Source organism: Ahaetulla prasina, chromosome 10 (genome assembly GCF_028640845.1).
Source record: "Ahaetulla prasina isolate Xishuangbanna chromosome 10, ASM2864084v1, whole genome shotgun sequence".
Taxonomy (NCBI): domain Eukaryota; kingdom Metazoa; phylum Chordata; class Lepidosauria; order Squamata; family Colubridae; genus Ahaetulla; species Ahaetulla prasina.
In genome coordinates this window covers 32,596,896-32,610,110 of record NC_080548.1, presented here as the reverse complement: position 1 = coordinate 32,610,110, position 13,215 = coordinate 32,596,896, and the positions used below count along the sequence as shown (strand labels likewise).

The 13,215-nt window shown below is 45.1% G+C and overlaps 1 protein-coding gene across 2 annotated transcripts in view; it reads right to left on the bottom strand.

Annotated features, from left to right (window-relative positions):
- Positions 1-13,215, bottom strand: part of ARHGAP35 (Rho GTPase activating protein 35) — a 51,256-nt gene that overhangs the window by 4,878 nt on the left and 33,163 nt on the right. For both annotated transcript variants that reach the window (XM_058195436.1, XM_058195435.1), the window contains 3 exons: positions 5,684-5,761; positions 4,605-4,736; positions 56-161 (listed from right to left, as the gene is read on the bottom strand). In XM_058195436.1, the coding sequence (XP_058051419.1) occupies positions 56-161; positions 4,605-4,736; positions 5,684-5,761 (316 nt within the window). The remainder of the gene's footprint in view (positions 1-55; positions 162-4,604; positions 4,737-5,683; positions 5,762-13,215) is intronic.

Genomic DNA, 13,215 nt, shown 5'->3' with positions numbered 1-13,215 from the left:
AGATTTTAAGGCACATCTGGGGGGGGAGGGGATGGAAGGAGCCGGAGGAACTTACTTGTTCAAATGGGAGATGACGTATTTGAAGACCTCGTAATTCTCCCTGGGGAACTTCTTCAGCACCTCTTTGAGCGCGTGCAGTTTCTGCTCTCGGTCATTGATCTCTGTTGAGGTGGGGAAAAGGAAGAAGGTTGGAGGTTCTTTTCGAGGAGCCTCCCTCTGAGGTCACCCAAGGGCAACCATGAGCAGCTCCTGCTTAAGGAATAAACCTATTTACCCTGGTTGGTCCTCCCCCCACCCCGCACCCCTCCCCCGTATCAGCTGAGGCTACCCCTACAAAGTGGTCCTGGGGAAGGGGACGAGCTAAGAAGGCAGTTAATACAAAAGTCTTACAAATGGCAATCAAAACATCTGAGGATTTTATTCAGCCAAATCTGCCTTATTACAAGGAATATGTGGCCATTAAAATTAATTTCCTTCCCAAAAAACACTACCAGATACTATAAACCATATAAATTTATCGGACAACTCTCTTTGCATTTTTCTTCCCCAAGTCCTAAGAATCTCAAATTGCTGGCAGAACTGAACTAGCGTGAATAGCAGTAGCTCTTAAATTTATATACCGCTTCACAGTGCTTTTGCAGCCCTCTAGCGGTTTACAGAGTCAGCCTCTTGCCCCCAACCATCTGGCTCTTCATTTGACCCACCTCGGAAGGGCGGGAGGCTGAGTCAACCTGAAGCCTGGTGAGATTCGAACTGCCAAATTGCAGGCAGCCAGCAGGCAGCAGAAGTAGCTTCAGTACTGCACTCTAACCACTGGGCCACCGTGACTCATGAAACTGGGCACTCCAAGTTAAAAGCCTCACATTTTATGAAATCTGTTCTATGTAAACCAGGAAGGGGGAAAATAGCTTTTCACAAGTCCTTGGAGTAATCAAGTCTTCCCAAATGCTCACAGAAAAATCCAGGTATAATATAGAATAGAATCTTTTTGGCACCAAGTGCTGAAAAGGTCGAGCAGAAACATCACGCATGCTCGTCAGGGCCACACTCCGGAAAAGCCGAACTTCTGGGTTCTGGTGCACATGTGCACCTGACAATCATCTGGGTGGCACACATGCGCAGGCCTGTTTTTGGCACTGCCACACGCGCGAAGAGCAGCTGATCATCACACACGCATGTGTGCTAGAAACCCAGAAGACAAACAGGCAAGGCCGCATGTGCCAGGCGACATGGCTTCGCATACTATTTTGGCCACGCATACCATAGGTTCGCCATCTCAGGAATAGAATATAGAATAACAGAGTTGGAAGGGACCTTGGAGGTCTTCTAGTCCGACCCCCTGCTCAGGCAGGAAACGCTCTACCATTTCAGCCAAATGGTTGTCTAATCTTTTCTTAAAAACTTCCAGTGTTGGAGAATTCACAACTTCTGGAGGCAAGTCGTTTTGTTTTGAGCAGTGTAATGCTTTGAGCCAGACATAGACTGGCCTTAAGCACAAAACCAGCTGAGTGATCTTGGGCCAGTCATTTTCCCTTAGCCCTAAGGAGGAGGCAATGGCAACCCATTTCTGAAAAACCTTGCCAAGGACACTGCAGGGACTAGCCCAGGCAGTCTCCGGAATCAAGACACCATTGAATGGAAGAAACGCAAAGCCCAGACCCAGCCTTGCTTAGCAGCCTAGTATAAGGACATAAGAATTTGCATTTTTATTTACCAAGTCTTTATGATCCTGTTAATTAGTCTTAATAGTTAGGTTCCTTGGTATTTTATTATCTGCACATAGCATGAGGGTGAATTCTTCCACTTATCACATCTGTGCTTTTTAGTTTGTACTTGCTAACACCTTACAATAATAGCCCAAGATCCTGACGGTAATAAAGTTAAACCACACTTCTCCAATTTTTGTTTGAAAGGGTTGCATTAAAAACGTCTGTGGCAGCAGCCACAATAAATATTATGGGAGGCTGTCTGCCCAAGAAGCCAGTTCCTTAAGCCAACAGCAGCCTTTGCTTCTTTCTGTTCTGCATTTTTTTTTAAATTTTTAAATGCACCAACGTCACTGGGGTGAATCCGTCACCGGAGAGAATAGCTTTCTGAGCTTAATTTTTTATTTCAAAAAAGTATCTTTTAGAGGAACAAAAGCAAAGGCATCTTTTGTTGGGAATCCCTCAGAGACGGCTTCTCAAGCGGAGACGCCAAACTCCACTTTAGATAGACCACACAGTTAAATATTTAAAGAGCTCTCAGCGCCGCTCGGAGCTCCGACAATTTTAAGTGCATCTGCAGTGAAATTCAGGATTGTCAACAGCAGCATTGCTGGCTCAAAAAAAGAAAGAAAGAAAAAGAAAAAGAAAAAGAAAAAGAAAAAGAAAAAGAAAAAGAAAAAGAAAAAGAAAAAGAAAAAAAAGCGGTAGGGGGGCGGTGTCTGTTTGGACTTCAGCACTGTCAGGGCAGCTTGAAAACAGAAGAGAAGCTTCCTAGAATAGTCACCAGACCAGGGATGCTCAATCTTGGCTTCTTTAAGATGGGTGGGACTTCAACTCCCAGAATTCCCTAGCCAGCCTTACTGGCTGGCTGGGGAATTCTGGGAGTTGAAGTCCTACCCATCTTAAAGTAGCCAAAATATATATATATTTACTGCTTTGAACCTAGCAGACCAATGTTGGAAGCTTTTTCATATATTTTTAGAAACTTGTGTTCACTGGCTATTAATCACCCCTTATTTAAAACAGTCAGGGGGCACTACTGCAATATCAATTTTATTTTGTGTAATTCTGTGACTGGTGGAAGCTGCACCATTTACCTCCGCCTAAAGAAAACCAAAGAAAACATATATATGAGTTTGTCTGAACCAAACAGCCCATGGCTGCAGATCCCCATGGATATTTCGCCTGCCCCAAGGCTGGCAAAAAAAAAAATCAGGAAAGTGACTAGCATGTTCTATCATTCTCTAATCTTATTTTAAACCACCGCACATGATTCAAACAATCACGGTTAAAAACGAAGAGATCAGTAATCACAGAACAAACTAATAACCAACAAGGGAAAGAATTAGAAAGCCAAGCCACCAAAACAAATCGGAACCCAAGTCAATTAATTAAAAAATAAAAAACCAGAAGAGATAAAACGACTTCAGCCTCCCCCTCTGATTTCACGGTGAGAGAATCTGGAAGCAACTCAATGAAGGAATTGCTGCCAGGCTGCAGACAAATATGCCTGTTAAAAAGATTTTGTTGTTTGTCTTCGGCTTTTTGAGATATAGTTCAAAGAGAACTAATTTTATCTTGCTATATTTAAAATATGGCAAGTGGCCTCTCATGGGCACAGGTTAGTTGCAGCCCTGCCACTTCACTGAGACCGCGGCCACAAGGCACCGTTCCTGCCCTAGTTTTTACTGCAGCAGCCAAAGATCTCAGGGCGATCTGCCATGTTTTGGACAGAAAAGATTTTTGGACCCGTTTCAGTTAGGTAGAAATGCATGAATGGCTTGAGTCGATTTAGAACACAGAATAACAGAATTGAAAGGGAGCTTTCAATTCTGTTATTCTTTTATTATCTGTTATTATTCTTTCAATTCTTCTAGTCCAGGGATGTCCAACTTTGGCAACTTTAAGACCTGTGGACTTCAACTCCCAGAATGGCTGGCTGGGGAATTCAGAAAGTTGAAGTCCACAGGTCTTATAGTTGCCAAAGTTGGGCAGCCATTCCGGACAAATGGTTGTCCAACTTCTTCTGGAAAACCTCCAGTGATGGAGCAACCACAACCTATCTAGGCAATTAAACACCCTTCCAGTGTTTAATTGTTCTCACTTTTTAGGAACTTTCTCCTTAATTCCAGGTTGCTTCTCTCCTTGATTAGTTTCCAACCATTCTTTCTTGACCTGCCCTCAGGTGCTTTGGAGAATAGACTGACCCCCTCTTCTCTCAGCCCCTCAAATATTGGAAGGCTTCTATCATGTCACCCCTGGTCCTTCTTTTCATTTGAGGGGTTTTTATTAGTCATTTCTACGAAGCATCCTAGGGCAGGGGTCGCCAACCCCCGGTCTGTGGCATGCCAGAAACTGGTCCTCGCAAACAAGCAAAGCCCCATCTGTGGGATGTAGGCAGCACACGAAACCAGGCCCCCTCCGGTCCGTGGGAAAACCTCTGTCCACAGAACCAGTCCCTGGTGCCCAAAAGACTGGGAAGGCTGCTGGCCTAGAGAACTTCTCTGGCTCAGGTTTCATTGGTCTCCAACCCTACAGCCCAAACTCTGCCTCGTTCCTCCATCAGATACGCCTTCCTTCCCTATTAACCAAGATAATAAATAAAACAGGGAAAAGTTTAGAAGATGCTGCTTCAGCAGTTCGTGTCCAATGAGACTCTTTTCTAGTCTGTTTTCATTTCTAACTCTAGGTGGAGCCACGGAATCCCATCACTCGGCAGCAACAACACTGCCTGACACACCATTTGGATGTTCAACAGCTGACAAGCAAGTGCCGCTAGTGCTCTTTGTGGGTTCGGTTTCAAAAATGAATCTATTCGAAGGCTTCACAAACACGAGGGATTCTCCCTTTGGCGTCCTAAGAAAGGCCGGCCTTGATGGCTGGTGGGCACATACTCACTGTGGGCCTCCACCAGCTCGACCTGCATGTTGTAGGGCACCAGGGGATCCGGCAGCTCTGAGAAGAAGCTCTTCATGGCTCCAGCTACAGCGTTCACAGTGAAATCCTTCTCGGCAAAGTCCAGGTTATGATCTGCGAGGAGGGGATTCAAGGGTTAGGCTTGCCTATCAAACAGCTGCAAAGAAAAGACCAACAGAAGCAAGGGGGGGGGGGCGGAGGGAGCCTCAGCTAAGAAGTCTGGCTGTCCTTCAAATGTCAATTGATTTAAAAAAGTAATTGGGAGGGACGAATGGCCACTCATTTCCCTTGACACTCAGAATGGTGGAATGCAGCATGAATTTAATACAAAATCCCTCAGTCTTGTGACTTTTGTGGGGTTGTGGATGGAAACTAGACAAAGATTTATCGGCAGGAATGTATCTCCAGACCCGAATCTCTCCAATTACAGGAAGTCCCCGACTTACAAAGGGTTCATTTAGTGACTGTTCAGAGATACATCACTGGAAAAAAATTCTATTTAAAAAATATACTATTTTTCACATTTATGTCCGTTGCAGCATCCCTTTGGTCACGTCATCAAAATTTGGCGACTGACTCATGTTTATGACCGTTGCAGGGCTCCCAGGGTCCCCTTTTGTGACCTGCTGACGAGCAAAGTCAGGGGAAGCCGGATTCGCTTAACAACGGTGCTGCTAACTTAACAGCTGCAGTGACTTGCTTAATAACTGCAGCAACGAAGGTCGTAAAATGGGGGCAAAGCTCACTTAGCAACAGAAATGGTGGGCTCAAAGTGTGGTCGTAAGTCAAGGGCTCCCTGTGTTATGATCCTGCTGGGAAAAGCAGCTGGTTGTCCCCCCACTTTGGGAAGGGGGGGGCGAAACCCAGGAGCAGTGTTTTTCCATAAGGGGGCTGGCCCTCTGGAACGCCCCCCGTCCCTTTGGAGGTGCCTCAGTCTCCTTCCAGAAGAAGTTAAAAGCAAGAGTGTCCCCGCCCCCCCCGCCACTGCCACTGCTCGGTCTCCCTGCAAACCCCGACTGCCTTCCTATCTCAAGGAAAAGCACGGAGGCTCTGGGTCCTACCTTGGTCAAATTGCCGCTGCAAACTTTCCATCTCAGACTTGTTTCCACTCACCCGGTAGATCCCTTCAGTACCCAACCCTGGTGGGAGAGAAAAAGATTAGAGCAGAGCAAAAGTGCAAATCTGAAGATTACATTACCAGGAAGGAAATATTTTATGGGAGACTGAGCATAGAAGCCTTCTGCCCAGAAAATGGGGGCACAGGAATGCAAGTCATGATTTCACTCCTTCTAGCACTGATGAGGTTACCTAGTTTGGTAATGAAACTTCTGCAAGGAAGCAACCAAGCTCAAAGAGAACCAACCCACCCACCCCCCTCAGTCGTTTTGTCCTCCTCTCCCTCCTTCTAGAATGGATGATGTTACATACTTGGGTCACAAAACATCTGTAAGAAAACAACCAAGCTCACACAGCATCAAGGACCCCACAGTCCTCCTCCTCCTCCCTTCTAGCATTGATAACATTACCTAGTTCGGTAATGAAACATCTGCAGCGCAGAGAGCACCAAGGACCTGACAAGTCACAATAAGGTGGGATATAGACACCTATTTAGCCCACGGTCACATAACAGGCCTCAAGCCTGTGTGAGGAAAATGTGATTTTGTATTAAATTTGCGCTGCAAAGTGTCAAGGGAAATGAGTGGCCATGAGTGTCCCTTAGTTCCTTCCAACTACTAAAGCTTTTTTAAATTGCTAAAAAGGCAGAAAGAACTTCAGAGCAAATAAACTTAGCAGTGGAGGTTATAACTGAAAAACAAACTGAGGTAGAAACGGTGATGAATAACCTTCTGCCTTTCTGCTTTCTGTATCACATATATATCCGTGTGGCTGTAACCGCTTATATTATACCTTTGTGGTGGATTTTAATTGCTACGAGATGCTGTGGGAAGATAATGATAGCTAAAAGTATAATTACTAGAACCCTGCACTAACCTCACGCCCCTGCAGAAATGTGTTGAAATTATATTTCCTAATTACAAAGAGCTATAAAAGACCTGCCATGAATGGCTAAGGCATTTGTGGGGTTTTTTTGCAATTTGAGGAGGGGGAGAGGGTGGTATAAATCAACTACTTGATCAGTGCATGAATCAAAAACTGGGGATCATCCACAGCACAAATGCTGAAAGTATCTGTCCACCAACTACTTTGACAGTGGATCTGTGATTACAGGTAGTCCTTGACTTACAACAGTTCCTTTAGTGACTGTTCCAAGTTACAACAGCACTGAAAAAAGTGACCTATGACCTGTTTTCACACTTATGACCACTGCAGCATACCCGTGGTCACACGATCAAAATTCGGGTGTTGGGTATCTGACTCCTATTTATGATGGTCACAGTGTCCCGGGGTCATGTGATCACCATTTGTAACCTTTCTGGTTGGCTTCAATGGGAGGAAGCCCGATTCACTTAATGACCACCTGATTCTCTAACAGCTGCAGTGATTCGCTTAACAATTGTGGCCAAAAATAAATAAATAAATAAAATGGGCAAAACTCACTTAACAATGGCCTTGCTTAGCAACAGAAGTTTTGGGCTCAATTGTGGTCGTAAGTTGAGGTATATACTTCAATAGGGGAGCATTTTCCTGCCAAAGAAAGCAACCCGACTTGGGTTTAAATCTTGCCTGTGCCAGAATCTCGTCTGGTGCAAACAGAGATGACAAGCTCCTATGACCATGATGGAGAACCTATGGCAGGAGTGCCACGGGGCATGCGGAGCCAATTCTGCAGGCATGTGAGTTGACGCCCAGGTCAGCTCCACTGCTCATGCCTGCCTGCCTCCCACTGGCCAGCTGATTTTCGGGTCTCTGCCGGGAGATGCAAGCACCTGTGCGGGATGGGGGTGGGGGGTCGCATGCACATGCGCGGGGGGGGGGCAGCACACACACCCGCACCCCGTTTCTGCTAGCAGCAAAACAGTCACACGCGCATGCAGGGAGGCGGGGGGAGCATGAGGAGGCCATGCATGCATGGGCGGGGGGCGGGGCCTGCAGGGGGGCACCGCATTATGTGTGTCGGCGTGCCCATTTCGGCACCCGAGGGAAAAAAGGTTCGCCACCTCTGTCCTATGAGAAAGCTTGACACATAAATCTCAGCATGCCTGGTTATTTTAAGTTCAAGCAAGTTTAATGGTTATTCTTTTTAAAAATGAGAAGCCACTGAATAGAAAGAAAGCTGGCGTGGAAATCTGGAAGCCATCATGAAGCTAAGAAGCCAGCAGAAGATCACAAATTATCCTTCTTGGTAACTGCAGGAAGGTCTTTATAAATCTACAATATTGGCGAGCAGTTCAGCATCTTAGCATCTTCAAACTTGGGTAGCTGCTTTCCGAGAAGCCGACTGGGGAGAAATGCAAAGGGCCTATCTCCCATTCAGGAAGGTACATTAAAAATAGGGGAGTCTGCAAGATTTATTCCGAGGGTAGAGATCACCAATGGCATGGCTTTAAAAGCTCCAAACTGCCAACTGCGATTATGCCATTGATCCCTGGTTGACAGGCAAAGATGCCCACCTGTGTGAGGAATGAAAACGAGACAGGGGTTTTGGGAAAGGCCAGATGAAGCGCAGCTGTACACAAGCAAAGCAAGGGGGCTTTGGAACAGTGCTACTTGTCAGGGGCTTCATCGTAGCCAGAAGGTAACGCGTGGAGCCCACCGGGGTGTCTTAGGGACGCCCAGGAGGAACAAAAATGGCTATCAAATCCAAGCCAGCAGCAGCTTCCCAATCGTACCATCGATGGCAAAAGCGGCTCTCAACTTTGCTGCGGTGAAAAAGCAATGTTTAGTAATATTTCCTGCAATCCACTTCCATGTTTATGTTATAAAATCCTGTTTTACACCCAATCCTTGTCACACACAAAACTAGGCAGGCGTTGTGTACTGAGAACCGTAGGTGAGCTATGACAATAGAACCGTTTTTGTGCCAGAAACAAGCCTCTTTGTTGCTAGATACACATCGAATTCACAAGCAGGCCAAATATCAGCAACTGACCCATTCGGGGGCCATCCAAAATACGGATTATACAAGAAACCGTGAATACAACTTCCCAGGGTTTAATTTGGGCTTAAAATTACATACTGTAAATTGTCCCTTTACACTACAGGTAGTCCTCGACTTATGATCCCAATTGAGCCCAACATTTCTGTTGCTAAGCAATACAGTTGTTAGGTGAGCTTCTCCCCATTTTACGGCCTTTCTTGCCACAGTTAAGTGAGTCCCTGCAGTTCTTAAATTGGTCACACGGTTGTTAAGTGAACCTGGCTCTCCCATTGACTTGGCTTGTCAGAAGGTCGCAAAAAGGGGATCACATGACCCCTGGACACTGCAACCGTCAAAAATATGAGTCAGTTTCCAAGCATCTGAATTTTGATCACATGACCACGGGAAAGCTGCAATGGTCTTAAGTGTGAAAAAACAATCATAAGCCACTTTTTTTAAGTGCTTTTGTAACTTTGAAAGGTCACTAAATGATCGGCTGTAAGTCAAGGACCACCTGCACAGAGACAAAACAGCACTGGGGTGGGAGAAGAGAGCAATCCCTCCCTTTCCTTCCCTAACACCCGTCTCCACCTTCACTTGAGAGCCCAGTTGGCATCACGGATCATTTCTAAGGCCACGTCCTTTGAAGTTTACACTCTGCTTAGGTGATGTTTGTGTACGCTATTTGTTCAGATTAACAGAGCTGGAAGGGACCTTGTAGGTCATCTAGTCCAACCCCCTGCCCAAGCAGGAGATCCTACACCATTTCTGTCCGATGGCAGTCCAGTCTCTTCTTGAAAGCCTCCAGGGATGAAGCTCCCACAACTTCTGAAGGCAACTTCTGTTCTATGGGTTCACTGCCAGGAAATTCCTCCTTATTCCCAGGTTGAATCTCTCCTTGGTCAGTTTCCATCCATTATTCCTTGTCCGGCCTTTGGGTGCCTTGGAGAATAGCTTGACCCCCTTCCTCCTCTCTGTGGCAGCCCCTCAAATAGTGGAAGACTGCTCTCCTGTCTCCCTTGGTCCTTCTCTTCACTAGACTAGCCATGCCCAGGTCCTGCAACTGCCGTTCGGTTTCCAGCAAGGCAAATAGAATGAGATTCTGTGGACCCAGGAGGACCAATGGAAGGCAGGCTCTTTTACATGTCGCGGATCCCCAGCGGCTTCCTGTCACCAGCCCACACGCTCCATTCATCAGTCATGCCCAGAGCAAAGCTGTCACAGGGCAGCTCATGGGCTTCCGCCGGTGGAAGAGACAAATATAATAATGCCTCTTGGAACCGAGACCTTCCTTTTCCCCACTGCCCTTTTATTCAACAGAGAAGCCCACAGTGTCCCATCGAGTTACTCCATCGAACGTGGCCGTTTCCAGAATGGGACAATTGTGAAAAACTGAACATTATGCAGCAACGCCTCCCCGTCCTTCCTGCGGGCAGCAAGCAGTCTCCAAATATAGCTGTTGCTGGATGATGGAAGGATAATTGTTTTATTCTATATGCAAATTAACGGCCAGGGTTATTTGCCCCGGTTAATGAGGCAGAGGGAAATAAAGTTTAAATTGGGGGGGGTGGGGGAGAGGTAGGAATAGGAGGTTTTCAACGTGGGTGGAAAGAACCTGAAGGCAGAGCGAGAAGTAATGGATGGAAGCTTATTAAAGACAGACCTAGAACCTAGAACTAAGGAGGATTTTGTGAGAACAATTAACCAGTGGTGCAACTTGCCTCCAGAAGTTGTGGATGCTCCGTCACTGGAGGCTTTTAAGAGAAGAATGGACAGGCATTTATCGTCAATGGTATAGGGTCTTCTGCATGAGCAGAGGGTTGGACTAGAAGACCTCCAAGGTCCCTTCTAACTCTGTTTTTCCATTATAATATGAAGAGCAGAAAATATTCAAAAACAAACACATACCATGTTTTCCCGAAAATAAGACCCTGTCTTATATTTTTTTGAACCCTGAAATAAGCGCTTGGCCTTATTGCCATGCACCCAAAAGCCCGATTGGGCTTATTATCAGGGGATGTCTTATTTTGGGGAAAATAGGGTAGTAATCATTAACTTTTGAAAAATCTTAACAAAGCTGCACGTTTCTGTTCAAATCTTATCTCAATTGCTGCTCAGCTCTTCATTTACCATTTCATAAAATGGGAATAATACCAGTTGAAGTAGGTGGACTCCATCTCAACAAACAAAATTCTCAGCTAGCAAAAACTCAGGGATGCAAGCTAGCTTATTTCCAAAGTAGGTATATATTTATAGCCTATTCTTTTCCACATCATGTCTTTCAAGGAACTTTAGCCTAAATATGGCAATAAACTGTACAACAAATTTGTGTTTTTCTGTAAACATTTCATTTTTGAAAACAGATAATCAGCCTTTCAACACTCTATTCAATGGCCGTCCTATATTTAGCGTTCTTCTTGCAGTGTTAGAAAATATTAAAAATATTCCTGAAAAAAATATCAAAATGTCTAATTGATCCAAGCCTATAACTAAATTAGAAACATTTTAAGGTGCCATTTGCTATCAAAGATCTGTCAGCACAAACACGAGTTTACTTTTCCTCAAATGTGTGTGAAAAATATGATTAATATGAAAGTAGGTAGCTTCAGTTTCAGAGAAACTAGCAGAAATGCATTTAGCCGATCTCAAATTGTATTATCACCTCGGGGAGGGGGGGAAATGATTTAAATGCATTAAATGTGTCACAGCTTGTATTCTAAAGGAAACAAATTATGCACAAGTACAGTGATCAAAATACTAAAAAATATGCAAAATGACAATATGTATGGCTTCCCCACACCCAAACCATTAAATCAATAACAAGACAAGCTAAATTCAGTTAGAGATCAGTGAAAATGAAGATATTTTTCTTTCCCACTGAAGTTCATAGATTTCCTGAAATCTAACCCTGGTTAAAAACTTGGGCCTGCATTGTCCAGAGGTGGGTTTCACATAATTTTACCACCGGTTCACTGCGCATCAAAAATGTGAGTGTGTGTGCGTGCACGCCAGCTTTGCTCGCGCCTCCCACGCATGCGCTTTGCCCGCGCACACAGCTTAGAAAATGTGGCTAAATAGGACATAGCGCCAGGGTGGGTGGGCAGGTCCACCTGCAGGTCGCCACTACCATTTCGCCTGAACTGGTCTGAACCCGGCTGAAGAGTGTTTCTCAACTCTGACCACTTTTAAGACTTGTGGACTTCAACTCCCAGAATTCCTCAGCCGGCTGGTGGGGGAATTCTGGGAGTTGGAGTCCACATGTCTTAAAGCTGTCAACATTGAGAAAAACTACCCTAGAACAGGGCTCTCCAACCTTGGTCCCTTTAAAACTTGTGGACTTCAACTCCCAGAGTTCCTCAGCCAGCTTTGCTGGTTGAGGGACTCTGGAAATTGAAATCCACAAGTCTTAAAGGGACCAAGGTTGGAGAGCCCTGCCCTAGAAGGCAAAATTTGCCTGGGTATTAGGGAGATTTTACATCCCCTCTACAATACAACTGTATCATTCATTTGATAGTTGATGCCACTCTCAAAGAAAGAAAGGGTTAAATTCTAAAGCAATCCTTCCACAGAAACACCTGGATTTAGCTTTCCTTCCAGTCTGCAATTTTTTAACCGAAAACAACCATGTTGAAGCAATTCTTAAAACACTACAAATCTGATTTTTTTTTAAAAAAAAAATCTGTGCCCTGGTATCTATTCTTGCCTTACCACATTCCGAGCCCATGACATCAGTGGGCTGAAATTCTGACGGGGCCTTCATAAAAATGCCAGCTCCTTTTCGGAAGTCAACAGCTCTTGCCGATTTTGGGACCGATGTGGCGCAATTCTTCTACCCTAGAGCTACTGTTCTTTGATTTCAACCCTAACAGATCCAAGGAAGCCACATAAAAACATGAAAATTATCAGGGAGTGGAAAAAAGAAACGTGTCACAATCGCCCTGGGACTGCCAGTCCGATTTTTTTATCCTCTGTGTTGTGCTATCAGGTAGCAAAAAATTCCTCGAGGTTCACGTTTGTGTTCGGAGAAAGCTGCACACGCATCTGTTTTGCAATGTGTCTGTCGGTGGCATCAGAAGCACCGAGCCGTTGTCAAACACAATATATGACAGTCTAACCGTTCTCCTGCCAAGCTAAGAATCAGCTCAGCTCCAAGAGAGTTAAGAGATTATGCTGCTTTAAATCTGCACCGCTCCTCAGTTGAATCCAGTTCCCAAAGGGTTATACCAGGAGTGAAATGCTCCCGGTTCGGACTGGATCGCCTGATCCGGTAGCAATGGCGGTGGGTGGTTCAGAGAACTGGTAGCAAAAATCCCTGCCCCCCCCCCCATTCCCAGCTGAGCTGCACGATCATCAGAGGGTTGTTGTTGCTTTTTTACTTTTAAAAGCATTTTTTCTTCACCCCGAAAAAATTCTTTTTAGTTAAAAAAAAAGCCTCTGATGATCGCGCAGTTCAGCAGGGATCATCAGAGGCTTTTAAAAGCATTTTTTCTACAACCTCTTCAGTTGTAGAAAAAATGCTTTTAAAATTATTATTTTTTTTAAAAAAAGTTGGCC